General features: G+C 43.6%; 1 protein-coding gene across 3 annotated transcripts in view; it reads left to right on the top strand.

Moving 5' to 3' along the window:
- Nucleotides 1–8521: 8521 nt before the first annotated feature.
- SNAP91 (synaptosome associated protein 91) overlaps nt 8522–14886 on the top strand; it is a 71103-nt gene continuing 64738 nt past the window's right edge. For 2 of the 3 annotated variants that reach the window (XM_086743781.1, XM_086743779.1), the window contains exons 1-2: nt 8522–8646; nt 9572–9731. In XM_086743781.1, the coding sequence (XP_086599907.1) occupies nt 9602–9731 (130 nt within the window). In that variant the 5' untranslated portion in view covers nt 8522–8646; nt 9572–9601. Of the gene's footprint in view, nt 8647–8885; nt 8973–9571; nt 9732–14886 lie in introns of those variants that run through there. The other variant, XM_086743780.1, reaches the window with a different exon arrangement.

Raw genomic sequence — 14886 nt, 5'->3', positions numbered from 1 at the left:
CTTTTTATATCCTGATTTTCAAGAAGTTGAGGACTACTTTTCTGGATTTCTATTCAAGTATAAGCAGCTTTGATGAAACGAGAAAATCATCCCACAAACAGAAGATACAAGAAAAGAAACTGGGAATGCCCCATAGGCAAGCGAACATGGCCCCATTACGTGCACTGAACAGAGCTGCTGAAAGGAGAGCAGCGGGGTTGCATTGGGCAATGCCTATGCCAAATATTTACCTGCATGTTTTGTGTGCAAACAGAGGAGTGGCCAATTTTCCTCCTATGCTGGAATATATGTTTTTTTCCAAGTAAGTGGTCATTATCAGACTGCTCAGTGAGCTAAGGAAAGGGCAGGGGAACTTATATTTGTCACTGTTCATTGCAGTTCTCTGTACCAGGACTGGAGATTGCAAACAGATTGAGTACGGTCCTGCCACTGCGAGAGCCAATGGAAAATCTCTCATTTGGCTTGGGGGCAGCTTGAGCCAACCATCCTGTGCAAAAGGATATCTCTCTCACTCTACAGAAATAGTAGCAACATCTACAGCTGGGCTGAAAAAAAGTGCCAGAAATAAAATCCTACCTCATGTAGATGCTCCTGGCAAAGAAAATTATTTGTCCTCTTCTGCTTCCTTCTTTATCAAATTATGTATCTAATTTGGAGAAGTAGAAAAATTCTTCCCCTTTATGGAAAGCAGCCTACAGCCATGGTCCATATGTCTATCTTGAGGGGACACATGGACCTCTCTATGAAGAGGAAGGAAAGAGCCTCCTAACACTCTAGTCTATTTTCTCAAAATTCTTTAAAAAGGACATGAAAATCAGAATTCAAGCAGTCTTGTAGTGCGATTGTCATCCATGTCATACAAAGAAACGAAAATCACATCCTGGTCCTGTTGGTGGTATCTGATTATAAAGTCATAAGTCCGACCAGGTCTTTCCAAACGGCATCACACTGGAAGTTCAAATATGTTGTTTGCCTGCTGTGACCTCTAACCCCTTTTCAGAGTAAAAGCTTTCCAGCAAGACATCTTATAGGATTTGCTTCTAGATATATGCACTTGACTGTATTAACGTGTTGGTAATGATCCCAGTTTACCAAGCAATCCAAAATCAGAAGGGCTTAGTTCTTTATGTGGTTGTGACACAGGCAACGTTGTGCAAGACCATTAAAACGTGTAATGCATGAAGTCAAGATGAAGGAGTTGACTGATTACATCCCACCCCTGAAATCACTCTTAGGTTGCCACTGGAGGCCAGCACAATCAAAAGTGTCCTCCTGTGGGTGGAGAGATTCGGTAAAAAAGCAAAGTCAAGCTTGGAAGAGTAGGAAGTGAGAACACACCAAGCCATACCAGTCACAGCTATGCTTCAAAAGCATAGCTGAAGAATTTGGTCTTACATCAACAGACTGAGCTTTGTGCTCAGAGGCCTTAACAAAATTCTAATGTGCACTGAAAATACCAGAACTATTAAAATACTAATATTGCTAAAAACATAGGAAAAAAAATCACCATGATATACATATATGCATATATAAGTTTTAGCATACATTCATGTATCGAATTGCCTAATCCAGCTTCTTTCCAAGTGAACAGAAGTCATATTTGGTCATAAGGAATTACAATTCACAATCTGTCTCCCCTTTTAAATATATGCTTATCTTTTTTTGCTTAAAACTTATTCTATCCTCTGGGTTGAAGATTTTACTTTTATTTGATGTGTCTGACATCTGTTGAACCTCTGCTGAACAAACCTGTCACTGAAATTATAATTTCACAAATTTCTTAACAAACTTTGACAATATTTTGCTGTCACTTTGCTGTACAGCTGTGTATTTCTGAGCCTAGAGCAGCAGCAGACGGGGCACACGGTATGCGGTATAAAGCTCAGTCCTGAAGTTTGGATGGTACCACATTTCCGCTGACCACAAGGAAAATGCATTATGCTGAAGATTTTACTGGGTTGAAGATTTTACTTTTATTTGATGTGTCTGACATCTGTTGAACCTCTGCTGAACAAACCTGTCACTGAAATTATAATTTCACAAATTTCTTAACAAACTTTGACAATATTTTGCTGTCACTTTGCTGTACAGCTGTGTATTTCTGAGCCTAGAGCAGCAGCAGACGGGGCACACGGTATGCGGTATAAAGCTCAGTCCTGAAGTTTGGATGGTACCACATTTCCGCTGACCACAAGGAAAATGCGTTATGCTGAACCCCAGCAACCTCTTACTTGTAGTTCAGCTTTTTTCTACAATACATCGAGTTCTTGCTTGGTTAAAACCTGCTTCGAGGATGCTGAAAAGCTCAAATAAACAGTTCCTATCACCTGGCAGAGCTCTTGAACAGTAGGTATGTCGTCCTTCCTGGCCTTGACTGAAGACCCACTTTCTTAATAGCTTTTGCCTAACGCTCTCTATCCCTCAGCTCCTGCAGACACTGGACAACATGTACAATAAAAATATGCTGTAAATGCACATAATTTACTGAAAAGTATTCAGCACATTAAAGTTACTGTTTAGTGGCAGCCTACCTTCTTCAGAAATGGACAATTTGCCACCTAGATTTGTTGGTAAGAGTCAGATAAGTGGGTGAGATACCAGGTTTAGCTTTCAGGATTGCAGCTATGCTTTACTAATGTAGCATAGTGAAGAAAAGAAATGGACTTCTCTTGACAGGCTTTTCTTTTTTTTTTTTTTTTTGCAAGAGTACAGAGAAGCTTTCTCCTTTGCAAACCATGGCTAACTGCTTCTCAGCCATTGTTTCAGCCACTTGTGCTGCATCCCCTCCGTGTCAGCGACAGCAGCATAAGGCTTGCACTGGCAGAGCAAACAGAAGCTGGACAAGTGATAGTCAACGAAGCACCCCTGGCCACGATGGCCATAGTCAGAATCCAACTGCAATTGTATTAAAATACCACTATTACAGTTGTACAATTATTGCAGTTATTAATATGACAGCAATTCACCACTTACAGCAAAATGCTGGCACATTGTCAGTACGGATAACAAAAGGGCGCACCTTCACCAAAAAAGCTGGCTTGCATGAACAGAAAAATGCAATGACCACAAAGCCAAGGTAGGTTGCCTGTTCCATGGATCACAGTTAAATATGGCACATGGAAAAATGAAATTTGGACTTTACTTTGGGCAACATGCTTCCCTCTCTGAGGAAATGATGCAGCTGTGATCAATGCCTTCAGAGTTACTTTGTGTTCAAAGACAGGACCATCAATTAGTTAATGAGTAATAAATTTTGAAAGTCAATTAGTAGTAAATTATCTGTTTCTGTATACTCCTGCAAATCTGTTTTATGCTAATGTCTGTGAAGCCTAGCATGACTTCACCTAAATTGTTTGACAGATGTTCCCCTTCCCGCTATCAGCAGCTTCAGCTGAACATTAAATATTTGTATTTAAGTTGACCTGCGGCCTTTCTTAATTTAATTCTCACATCTGTCTAATATCAATATAAAGCTGCTATTTCTACATGGACTATATTAGAATACACATTACCTATAGAAGGAGCAAGTTAGGTAACTTTTGGTCTACAGACTTGTTTCAATAAATCCGTAGAATAAGAGTAGTGCTCAGTATAAAAGAAAAGGTAAAAAAAAAAAAAGAAAAATAAAACCTAGCTTTAATCTGTTGTGTAGAAGTGCAATATACTTCATAATTCGAGACTTTTGCATTGAAGCCACTATCAAGTCCCATTTCTGGTCAATTAACCTTGGTGTTATTGTCAGACCCAAGCTAAAAGCTACTCCAGCAGCAAAAGTTATCCTTGTGATCACAGACTCATAGAATAGTTGGAAGTGACCTTTGAGGGTCATCTAGTCCAACCCCCCTGCAAGGAGCAGGGACATCTCCAACTAGGTCAGGCTGCTCAGAGCCCCATCCAACCTGGCCTTGAATGTTTCCAGGGATGGGATATCTACCACCTCTCTGGGCAACCTGTTCCAGTGTTCCACCACCCTCATGGTAAAAAATTTCTTCCTTATGTCTTCCTTCTATTTTAAAACCATTACTCCTTTTTCTTTTACAACAGGCCCTGCTGAAGAGTTTCTCCCTATCTTTCCTGTAAGCCCCCTTTGGGTACTGGAAGCATGTGATGTGGATGACTGGGTCAGACAACAGAGATCTCGAAGATTATACAGATTTTAAGGTTGTCCTTGTGGGAACCAGCATGCTGCATAAGGGGAAGGCACATACCTTGTTGCTCTGTAAAGAACAGCACAACATGTGCCAATTACCACCTAAGTCTGCAATATGCCATCCGCTCCGTATTTTGCAGAACGTGACCTTGGTTTAACATGGTTTAGGGACCAGTAAAAGAGCCTGTTATCTATTCTTTGTAAAGTTTTCTCCCTCATATTAATTATTTCCCCCATCTAAGCTATAATTTATTTTTTTTTATTTCCTTGTAAGCACAAAAAAGGCCTTTCCTGTAGGATGTAGAGCATATGCCTACACCTCCTAGCCTGTACCCTAGTCACTGTGTATTGTTATTCTATTAGATCCATACACAGGAAAAGTAATTCAAGTGGTCTCTCAAAATTTAATGAATAGTCTACTTGGGATGTATGAGCACATCCAGGCTATGTCCTTCTTGGACCATCATTCTGACTGGAAAATGACAGCTTTCCTTAATTTCTCATTAGAGCTTTTTATCACAGTAACCAAAGGAACTATTTGAACAGCTGCCGTTAAGGAGAGTGAGTACAGAGGCTGAATGAATTGTTGTGGACAGAAGCTGCAGAAGACCAAGCGATGAGGTTATATGTAACAACAGAAGCATAGAAACTCCTAGGTATTGCATGATTTGGGTATCTACTGGTATTTTGCAATTTCTACCGCATGTGCCATAGAGGGAGAATACCGCTACCTACCTGGCTCCATCAACCTGACACAAAGTCAGGAGGATGCTCCTCCTTTGAAAAGTCCTTTTCTCCCCCTCCCCAGAGCTGAACAGCTCTGTTCAGGGCTGCTGCTATCACTATGGTTACAGCCAGCCTCTCCAGGAGCTGTTTGTACCACTGGCCCTCAGAGCAAGAGGGGGAAGCACAGCAACAGTGCTTGGCCTGATGCTGGCTTGGCCGTAACCGGGATGGGGTCTGAACCTCTGCCTGGGCTGTGAAGGCAAGCGGAAAGGGCATCTATGCTGTCTGAAGAACTGAGAGATGTGAAAGTGAAAACTGGGAAACCATCAAAAAAAAAAGCAGAAATATGCTGAGAAAAGCCTAACTTAAGGTGCACGAAATACAGTCCTACATGCTTTACATCACCTGAAACATGGGCACCTCTGGTGCAGAATTCAGGCATGAGGTGTGATGAATCAGCCTCTAGACATGCCTCCTTCCCTCCATGTGGGTATCTGAAGGTCAAAGTAACGCAAGCTGACTCTTTTTTCTCATTTCAAAATCTATTAAGAATTATCTTTGAGCATTTGTCTCAAAATGGCCGTTCAGCCTGTCATTAATATATCTTCTCTCCTTTAGGGTCTTCATTATGAAGTTGAAAGCACAGTTCCAAAGAGTCAAGATGAAACCCACAATTCTGGGTTATTCTTAGCAGCAAGAACCCTTTCTAGCTGCTTTATATGGCCCTTGTCTAGACCTCCCGGTGCATCCCACCAGCCAAGCTGTGAACCTGGGATTCACAGAGCTAGCAGACCAGGCAACTTCTCAGGATGGAGTCTAATACTACCTTGTCAAATGGTAACCCCAAGCCCCTGTCTATTTAGGCCTGGGCAGCTCCCTCCACGGTCTCTCCTTATTCAAGATGGTTCCGATTTCCTGTGTGGCTTTTAATGCAAACGTGAACTCCCATTTTGTGGATTTGTTGGGGTTTTTTTTGGGGGGGGCATGGTGGTTGTTTTGAAATCCAAAAGCAATACACCTTCAGTAGATCATATCCCTTTACCTTAAATTTCAAGAGTACTGATGTCTTCTTCTTGTCTTATCATCTTAAAGCATCTTAGGTTTTCAGAAAGATGATAATGCATCAAAAATTCAGATGATGTGCTCGTTGAGAATGAGACTTGTCTGAAATACCTCTCAAATCTCTCAAGGTCAAGTGATCCTGATTTTGGCCAATAAAATCTTTGTATGTAGAGGCCAATGGAAGTTCATCCACCAACTTTGACAAGAAATACAGAGGAGCTACATGTAGAGCAGTATTGACCAAACATGATAGAGATGTAAATAAGACAAATTTTCATAGTGGTGACACTGGTTATTTGTTGCTGACATGATTCATGACACTGGTTATTTGGTGCTGAATATGCAAGTAAAGGCAGATAAATTAACATCTTCAAAATGCTTCTGTAATGGCAATCTTGCAAAGTGTTCCATTGCTCCTGACTTGTCAACCTGCTGGCTTAAAACCAGAATACTGGAGGATCTCTTTATTCTTTGCATTCAAATTCAGTTTGCAATACATAAATTTTAAGGCAATAGTACAAATTGTCTGACTTATCTTTTGCTTAAATATTTTGACAATGTGAAACTACTAAATGCGCTGAGTATTAACGATCAGAGTTTTTGGTGACATAGACGAGAATCTCAGTGACAGAAATTGCTGACAACAATATGGACTAGTTCAGAAAGTATCCAGACCTTCACATTAGTCTTTGTTCAGAAGATGTACGCTAGACATTAATAAAAAGTTGCATTGCTAATTAAATAATTTGCCTAGCATAAAGTTGAAAACTATCTTGCTTGTGGCAAGTAAAGCTACTCTAAATTTCTGCTGGGTGAAATCAGCAAACTCCGAAACAGTTTGTGTGTTTTTTTTTCCCTGTAACATATCAGGTAAAAAGAAACCTTCTGTCATTTTGAAAGCCAAGCCATTCTAGTATCCTGTCAGTATTACCAAGAAGTTCAGAGTCACTCTTAATGCCATTAATGGAACATGAAATATCCGTGCATCCCAGCTGTTTCTTTCCTCTGAAATCAGTTGGTACTATGACCCCAATAGCTGACTGTGAAGTACAGAGGGAAAACTGTGTGGGTCTGCTAAGATGTGCTTCTAGCTCCCCCCGGATCACTTCATTAATGATGAATTTCTAGGAATGCAAATTAACATTTCTGTGGTAAATGAAACACTATTTATAAATATTACTAAAATTTGTCTGTACTTTAAAAGTAGACTACAGTAATGCTAAAGAACACCGTGTTACATTATCTCTCTGTGCAACTCCCGCACTTATTCATTTGCTGCTCATTACTGAACAGAGCTGACGGGCACGGACACGGTTGTACACCTTCTCACTGGCGGAATATGGGAGTCTCGCTTATGGGAACATTCAAAGTTTGCAGACCCCTAATGCTTTTTGATAGCATTTAGTAACGTGTGTTTTACATCTTTTTTTTTTTTTTTTTTAAATTAAACCCCTTTCCATATTCAAACACTGCGTTCAAGGAAATATTTGAACCTTGAAAAGCAAACATCTCTATCTGCTCTGCAAAAATAGAGATTTAACCAATATGGAAAACCTGAAAATTCGAACACCTTTCTTCAATGGACACAGGCACCATTTGAACGATTACTTTGAAAGAGATTTTCCATAGAAACAGTAACTTGAACATTTGAGTATTGTTTTAACAGGATTCCCAAGCTTTCAGGCTACCTAGGACTTTAAAATCCCTTGGTTGTCAGGTTACAAAAAGAAGTAGTAAAAAAGCTGCTGTTTCATACTGTCACAGACCATGATGCCTCGTCAATATCCTGCTCCTGGCATAACAAATGAAAATGGTGCTGTAGGTCTTTGCATGCAACGCAACCCGGTTATCACTTCATGTGCACAAATCTTCAATACTGACTGTAAATACTGTTTTCTTCAGCTAATTAATGTCATGCACTTACATCGCCTTCTGAAATCTGTTCTAACGGCAGCTCGAAGGAATTGCTACCAGTATAATTTCATTTAGGTCCCACCCACCGAAATCACTTTACTCCCGAACTTCAGTTCAGACAATTTATGGCAAGAGACATACGCCACATTTCTCAGTACTCCGCAGATCACTCCGTTAGGCTTCTGTTAGACAATAAAATCGTGTCAATAGATCCTCCCCAGCCTTGCGCTGCCTTGTAACCAAGACCTTTAGGGTATCCTAGATAACAGAAAGAAAACCCTTCTGGGGATGTATTTTGGGGATCTTTGATAGCAACAACAACATCATTAAAAGGTTCTGGAGAAATCCAGTGGATGTGTAGTTTTGGGATCCCTCAGTGCATTATTTTAAGCGTTAACGACAGGACCGCTCTGCAGACGGGGGAAGCGTCAGTGGCTTCGGTTCTCCCCCAACCTCCGGGCCCCCCGGATCCCCACCGGGCTTCCCCAGGCAGCACCGTTGTGAGAGCAGCTCCGGCCATCGCCACCTCCGGGAAGCGGGAGGCGAGGAGGAGGCGGACAAGGGGGGCGGCGGCCCGGGCCGCGCCTCGCCGCACACCGTGCGGGCTGGCGGGCGGGGGGCGGTGTCCCCTTTAAGAGGCGCGGCGGCTCCGCGCGGGGGGGGCTTCACCCCGCGGTACCGGGCGGCCCGGCCAGGCCCGGCCGTACCGAGCGGGGTCACCTGACTGCACCGGGCCACCGACCTGCGGCGGTAACGGCAGCGCCGCTCCGCTGCGTCCCGCCCTCTGCACCGGGGTAGGGGGCGGCGCTGCTGCGGCAGTAGCGCGGGGATTAGGCTGCGGGAGGATTAAGCCGCCGGCTGGAAATAGCAGCAGCGGCGGCGGCTCCCGGGCGTGGACGCCCAGCGCATCCCCGGCGGCGGGAGGGGGCAGCGGGCAGCCCGCCCCGCACCTGGGGCAACCGGGGCCGGGGGAAGGGAGGGGAGGGGAGGGGAGGGGAGGGGAGGGGAGGGCAGCGGGCCGGGCCGGGGAGCGGTGGCGGCGGGCGGCGGCGGTGCCCTCCCCGGAGCGGCAGCGGCAGCGGCAGCAGGAGGAGGACGGGAGGGAAGGACGCACTGACAGGTCGGCCGCCGGCGTTCTCTTCGTCCTCTTCTCCCCCCCGCCGCGCCGCGCCGTGCCGTCCCGGGCTTGTGGGGCGAACCCACCGAGGCCGGGCGGTGGCGGATGGAGGAGGCACCGGGAGGGCAGAACATGGCGCAACGGGGCCGTAATCTCCCACCGGGGAGGCGGCAGGGCGGGCGCTGCGGCGAGGCCGGGGCGCGGCGGCGGCTCCCCTGCGGGCCGGCTCGGGGGGAGGGCGCAGGTTGGGGAGGGGTCCTTCCTCCCCTTCCCGGGGTCTCGTCCGTTATTTGTGTGCAGCCTCCTTCTGTTACCATCCGTATTTCCCCTTCATTCTCTCCCTGCAGCGTCTAAAATACCTTCTTTTTTTTTTTTTTTTTTTTTTTTTTTTTTTTTTTTGTGCCCCGGGCGGCTTTTAGTGAGGCAAAGGCTTACACAACGGGGCGGGGTGGGGAGGCGGGGGGGGGGCTGCCCGAAGGACCATTGTGAGTGTGGCTGTGTCCGTGTGTCCGTCCGGGTCTCCGCCGTGCCCCTCTCCGGGCCTCCCCTCGGCGATAATCTCGGCATCTCCCCTTCCCCTCCCGTGTTTTCCGCCCCTGCAGAGCCGGCAGCAGCAGGCCACGCCAGCGAAGATGTCGGGTCAGACGCTGACAGATCGCATCGCAGCTGCTCAGTACAGCGTGACGGGATCCGCCGTAGCCAGAGCCGTCTGCAAAGCCACCACGCATGAAGTGATGGGGCCCAAGAAAAAGCACCTGGACTGTGAGCATCCCTTTTTGTAACCCCGGGGGCTGAGGAGGCTGCTGGCCGGCAGGCCTTTTCGGTGTCGCCTTTGAGCTGTCGTGCTTGCTGTAATCCCGCATGCAAACCCTAAGGGCTGTGAGAAATCTCCGGGAGAAGAGGAGTTATTATGGCATTTCTTCTCTTATTGCATAATACTGCTCTTTCGGCCATTTTTTTTTTTAAATTTTTTTTTCTTTCCTCATGACCTCTTGCCTGTTGTCCACAAAGGCAGTGCCAAGCATGCCTTGTGGAGCAGGGGCTTGGAGAGAGGGGAGGGAACTGGATGCAGGGCAAAATGGACATGTGCTTGACACTGCCTGCTTGGGTCAGGATTAAGCTAGGCAGGGACATAAATGCTACACCAGGAGCTGGCCGAGCACCGGTAGGAGCAGGGCCATCTGCACGGCAGACCTCTGAAGAGGTTTAGGTGATGGTGTGGTTAAATGGCAAGGCACTTGGATAACGCTACGCTGTAGGTTGGGACAGCCTTTGGAGAGTTCAAGGGCTGTTGCTGAAGTCCCAAGTACCTGACAGCAACTTCATGAGCTGTCCAATAGTTTTAATCATGTTTTGTTGAAGATGGCTGGTAGCTTTGTATCAGAGATTTATGATCTTTTCTGGACTGGCATTAGCTAGTTAATGCATGAAACAAGGTTGAAGTCAAAATGTTTCTTAAAAAAAACAATGAGCTAGTGGTGTTTTGTCTTGACAATTTTCTTTCTTTTCAACCCACTCAACTGTCAGTGCCTGCTTGGAGAAACCAAGGAGTAGCATGGTGAAATAATTTAATTGTATTATGTTAATTTGCCTTGTTTACCAGTAGTCACTCTGTCCAGCATTGAGTTCTAGTAGATCAACAGTGGGTTTTAATGTCTGAAATAAGGTGTTTTTCCCTTTTTTTTTTTTTTTTTTTTCTTTGAACATGATGAGAAGTACTTTCACGTACAGATCAGCAGGCTTTATACCAAGCAGTCTCTTGGCTGCTGGCTGTTACTAAGTAATGCTGGTGCAGGTGCATGCAAGTTCAATTCTGATGATGCTGTATTTCTTAAAAGGAGGTAGTATTACTTCTGGAAAAGAAATACAGATTTCAGTTCTAATAATTTCACAGCTAACCCTTAAAGTGGCAAATAGCGTGCTGGTCTTCCAGTATATCTAAATACTCTTGTGTATGTCTAAGAGATGCTGATGTAAGCAGCATTGATTGAAGACTAACTTGAGTCTAAATGGTTGTTTAAATAGATCAGTGGTCTTGATGTCACGTATTCTCTCTTGTTTTCTTGTGTATTTTTAAAAAATCATCTTGGTTATTGATGTCTCCTTTATTGCTGTTTGGTAGCTGTCAACACTTCTTAATCTGTAGGTTTTGTCTGGACTGCCCAACTGTATCTGTTACTAGAAGCTTTAGCTTAAAAAATGAAGCATAGCTCATGTATTTAAAAGCATGCTGTGTCTCTCTTTGTGTATTTATATATATATACACACATATACATATGTGTGTGTATAGATATGTAAAAGTACTATCTGGAATAGGCAGGATCAAAGTGAGGTAGAAATTATGTTATATTAAGGCCTGGAAGGGATTGTGTTTGGATATTGGTGGTAATTTTACTACTTCAGAAAATGAGTGTGGGGGAGACTGAAGCTGGTAGCATTCTATGTAGTTTCACACCCACCTGCATGTAAGACACGCAAGAGGAAGAGAAAGGCTCATTTTCTGGGAAGATATATCCCTGTTCATTTTTCCTTCTATTTTGCAATTTGTATATAACAGTTGAGAGTTTAACTAGCTGGTACCATTAAAGACAGAATCTTGTCTGTGGGAGATATGCATATTCAAAATTGTGGACTATAAATGAAAACCAAGTTAATGTTTTAAAAGAAAAAGTATTCTCAGCCCCTTAAACCTGAGGCATCTTCTCATAACTATGGATTGATAGGCAGTTCCTTGAACTCTGATGTGTATCTTGTGGAAAAGTGTTAAAATGGCCTTTATGTATTGTAATGAGGGAGTGAATTACGAGTTCATCCTCTGAAAGAGCAATGCCCACATGCATGCAGGAGGTACTGCTAGGTGGAGGTAGATCTGAGCCACGTGGATGACTGCATTTCGGGTTGGATAGATAGCATTTGAAGACTTGGAGAAGGAAATGAAGGGTAAAACTTGCCAGTACCTTAAGAGAAGCTTTGAGTCAAGGTGCAAAGGACTTAGACAATTACAATTTTAGCTACCAGAGAGCGATGCTTTATGAAGAGCTGTGATTCTGGTATTGGTGTTGGAGCTTCTGTGTCCTTGGGGACCTCCATAATTTTATTTAGTGTCTTAGTGGCCGAGTGTCATGTCACACAGCCTATCTTCCACTGCCCTGCTCAGCAGCTGGACTTTGTAAATTAAATGGAGAGATCAACTATTTAACATGAGTTAAGTAGCCTTGTGAGGATAGGGCACAATGATGCCTGTCCTCATATGTTTTCTGCAGAAGATACTAGTTCCAGAGTGTTAGAGAAAGATGGTAGGTGACAAGGTGTGGGGTGGTGTTGGGTATTTTTTTTTTCGGTTGAGGGTTTTTTTTAGTGAGTACAACTTAAAGGGATTTTGCTCTGAGGAACGAAAAGCATGATTTGGTTATGAGTGCATGTGTGTGAGGAATGGAGGAGAGAACAGAATGAATGTTGTCTGTGAACAAAAGCTGAGCTGCTAAGTGTTTACTTTTGTGTGGTTTTCTGTCCTTGCATAGCTCTCAAATGCAGGTTTTAATACGGATGCTGCATAGATGGCTGTCCTTTGGCATGGGCTCTGGGTGCTGCACAGGTTTGTCATGTAAAGAAGTACTGAAGTATGATTAGGTTGCTATCATATACTCATTAGTGAGATTTACCATTTTCTTGAATTCCAGATATGAGTGAATTTCCAGCTTGAAGTAGGGCCAGATGGCATTAAATATGTTTCCCAAGTCCCTGTGGGGAGAAAAGGAGTGTAAATCTAGGATGCTCTGATGATTTGGGGCAAGCCATTGCAGTTGGCATGTTAGAGCTCTGACCCCTTTGGACTTACCACACTGTTGTCATCTTAAAGCTGTCTTCAGGTCACCATAATGATATGGATTCGTTTCCCTCAGCTAAGTATGTTGTGTTAAATAAATTATTATTAGATACAGCAAAGGAGGAAAGCATTCCCATGAAAAAGTGGGGATTAGCAACTTGGTTTTGCTGCAGTGAGATGGGCCATTGCAGACTGGGTGAATGACATGTGGGCTACGTTAAGGATGTAGAAGCTGTGGGAATTCAAGTGGAAGGGCAATCCTGATGCACAGCATGGACATTTCATTCTCAGAATTGTTCTAAAAGGTGTATGAAGGCTTCAATGAGGGTTTAATTGTGTGGGGCAAGTAAAAGGCAGCTTCTGCCCTCAAATGGGAGTGACTCTGATAGTATCAACAGGGAGAAGCTTTCAGGGAAGGGAAATAACTTGACTTTTGAACGTTAAAACACAAGATAGATGAGGGAAAAATAGGTAGACCTAAAGTCAACTCCTTTTATAAAGGATCTTGGTCAGAAACTTATCATCAAGCTTTCATTTAGGGAAGTGAATTGGAAACCAATTGAGGTTGTTGCATCTGCAGTTGGACGTAACAAGTTCCTGTTTCTGAAAACGATCAAAATGGCTGGGATTTTTCTTGACTTATTTTGTTGTGTGAATTGTTTTGCAGCAGGAGGAAGTTCTGGAGTGTGTAGTCTAAAAAGACAATGTGGTGTCTCCTTACTTCTTCAAAATAGTTTTCATAAGGTAAAAGGCTATTCTGGGGCCTGGTCAAGAGCTAGGAGATTTTAATGGAATGTGGAAACAAAGCAGATGAAGGTCAGGACTCTGTTTTTTGTGGCTGTGGAGATGACTTGTGTATCTGTAGTAACATCTTTCCATCTCAAATCTAATTTTGCATATTTGTATGTGGCTGGCAAACAAAGGCTCCAAAAGGAAATTTATAGTTTAATTCATGCTGGTCACTGAACTGCAGGGCTGTTGTCAGGATTTTGCTTGTACAGACACTTTTGTTCCTGCAGTGTTTCACCCTTCTCCTGCAAACTGTGGGAGCGATCTAACGAGTTTGAATTGCTGTGGTCTCTAGTGTTGAAACAGAAGTGGCTGTTGACCAAGAGCAATGGGTTAAACTGTTTTCCTAGGCTTGGTAAAGATAAAGTTCCTAGATCCCACAGGTTAGTCTTCAAAACGTCTGTCTCCTTCCTGAGGAGTACGCCTGTCTCTGTTTTTTGGGAGAGCTGGAGGTCAGTGAAGCTATCTTGAGTCACTAGACTTCAGTGACTGTTATGGTTAACTTGGATTGAAGTGATCTGGGGAGTGTTCCAAGTCTGTTGGCACTTGGGGCCCTTTCCTAGCAGGAGCAGTGCAGACGTATGAGTACTGCATTGCTCTGCAGTCCAGGTGACACTTTGTCTTTATGGCTGTGGAAGTACCCTCAAAAAAATTGCCGAGAATGGGGTCCCTGTACAAACTGGGCTTAATCCTTCACAATTTACTAATGAAACTACTTCTGTATGTGTCACTGTATCTTGTGTTGCTGTAATTTGTCACAGTTTCCATGTAGGAGAGAACTGGCTTTGTTTAAAGTTAGCATTGAAGATCAGCTGTAATACAGTGTCTTGATTTTTGTTGTTGCAGTTGGGGTGTATTCTAAATAGTGAGGTCCTGCTTGTCACCCCAATTAATCTTTCACACCCGAAAAGAAAAAAAAATTCCAAGCAAGCAATTATTTTCTTTAATTCATTAGTGGGTATTGGATTAGCACTATTTTTTCTTTTGTATGTGTAAAGACTTGTCATCCATCTCCATATTAGATAGCTCTCTGTTTCTTTGAGCTTCTCCCATGTCCTCTCCCAAAAAAGTATTGAAGAGTCACTTCATTTGGAGGTGTGTAGATCTCTGAATAGGAATAGAAATGTCTGTCATGGCTAAGGGGAGCTAATAGGAAGGCTTTTTAGATTAGTTGATCTTGAGTATTTCAATAGCATTGGCTTTCAGTTCCCCACCTCGCCTCATACTGGTTTTAAGGCCTGTGTAGTACCAAGAGAAGGCTGCCATCTTAATTAAGCTAGGACTTATCTGACTAATAATTTT

Source organism: Chlamydotis macqueenii, chromosome 3 (assembly GCF_036417535.1).
Source record: "Chlamydotis macqueenii isolate bChlMac1 chromosome 3, bChlMac1.mat, whole genome shotgun sequence".
Classification (NCBI taxonomy): Eukaryota; Metazoa; Chordata; class Aves; order Otidiformes; family Otididae; genus Chlamydotis; species Chlamydotis macqueenii.
Note: the sequence above shows the minus strand (reverse complement) of the source record. Positions and strands in the feature narration are given on the sequence as shown.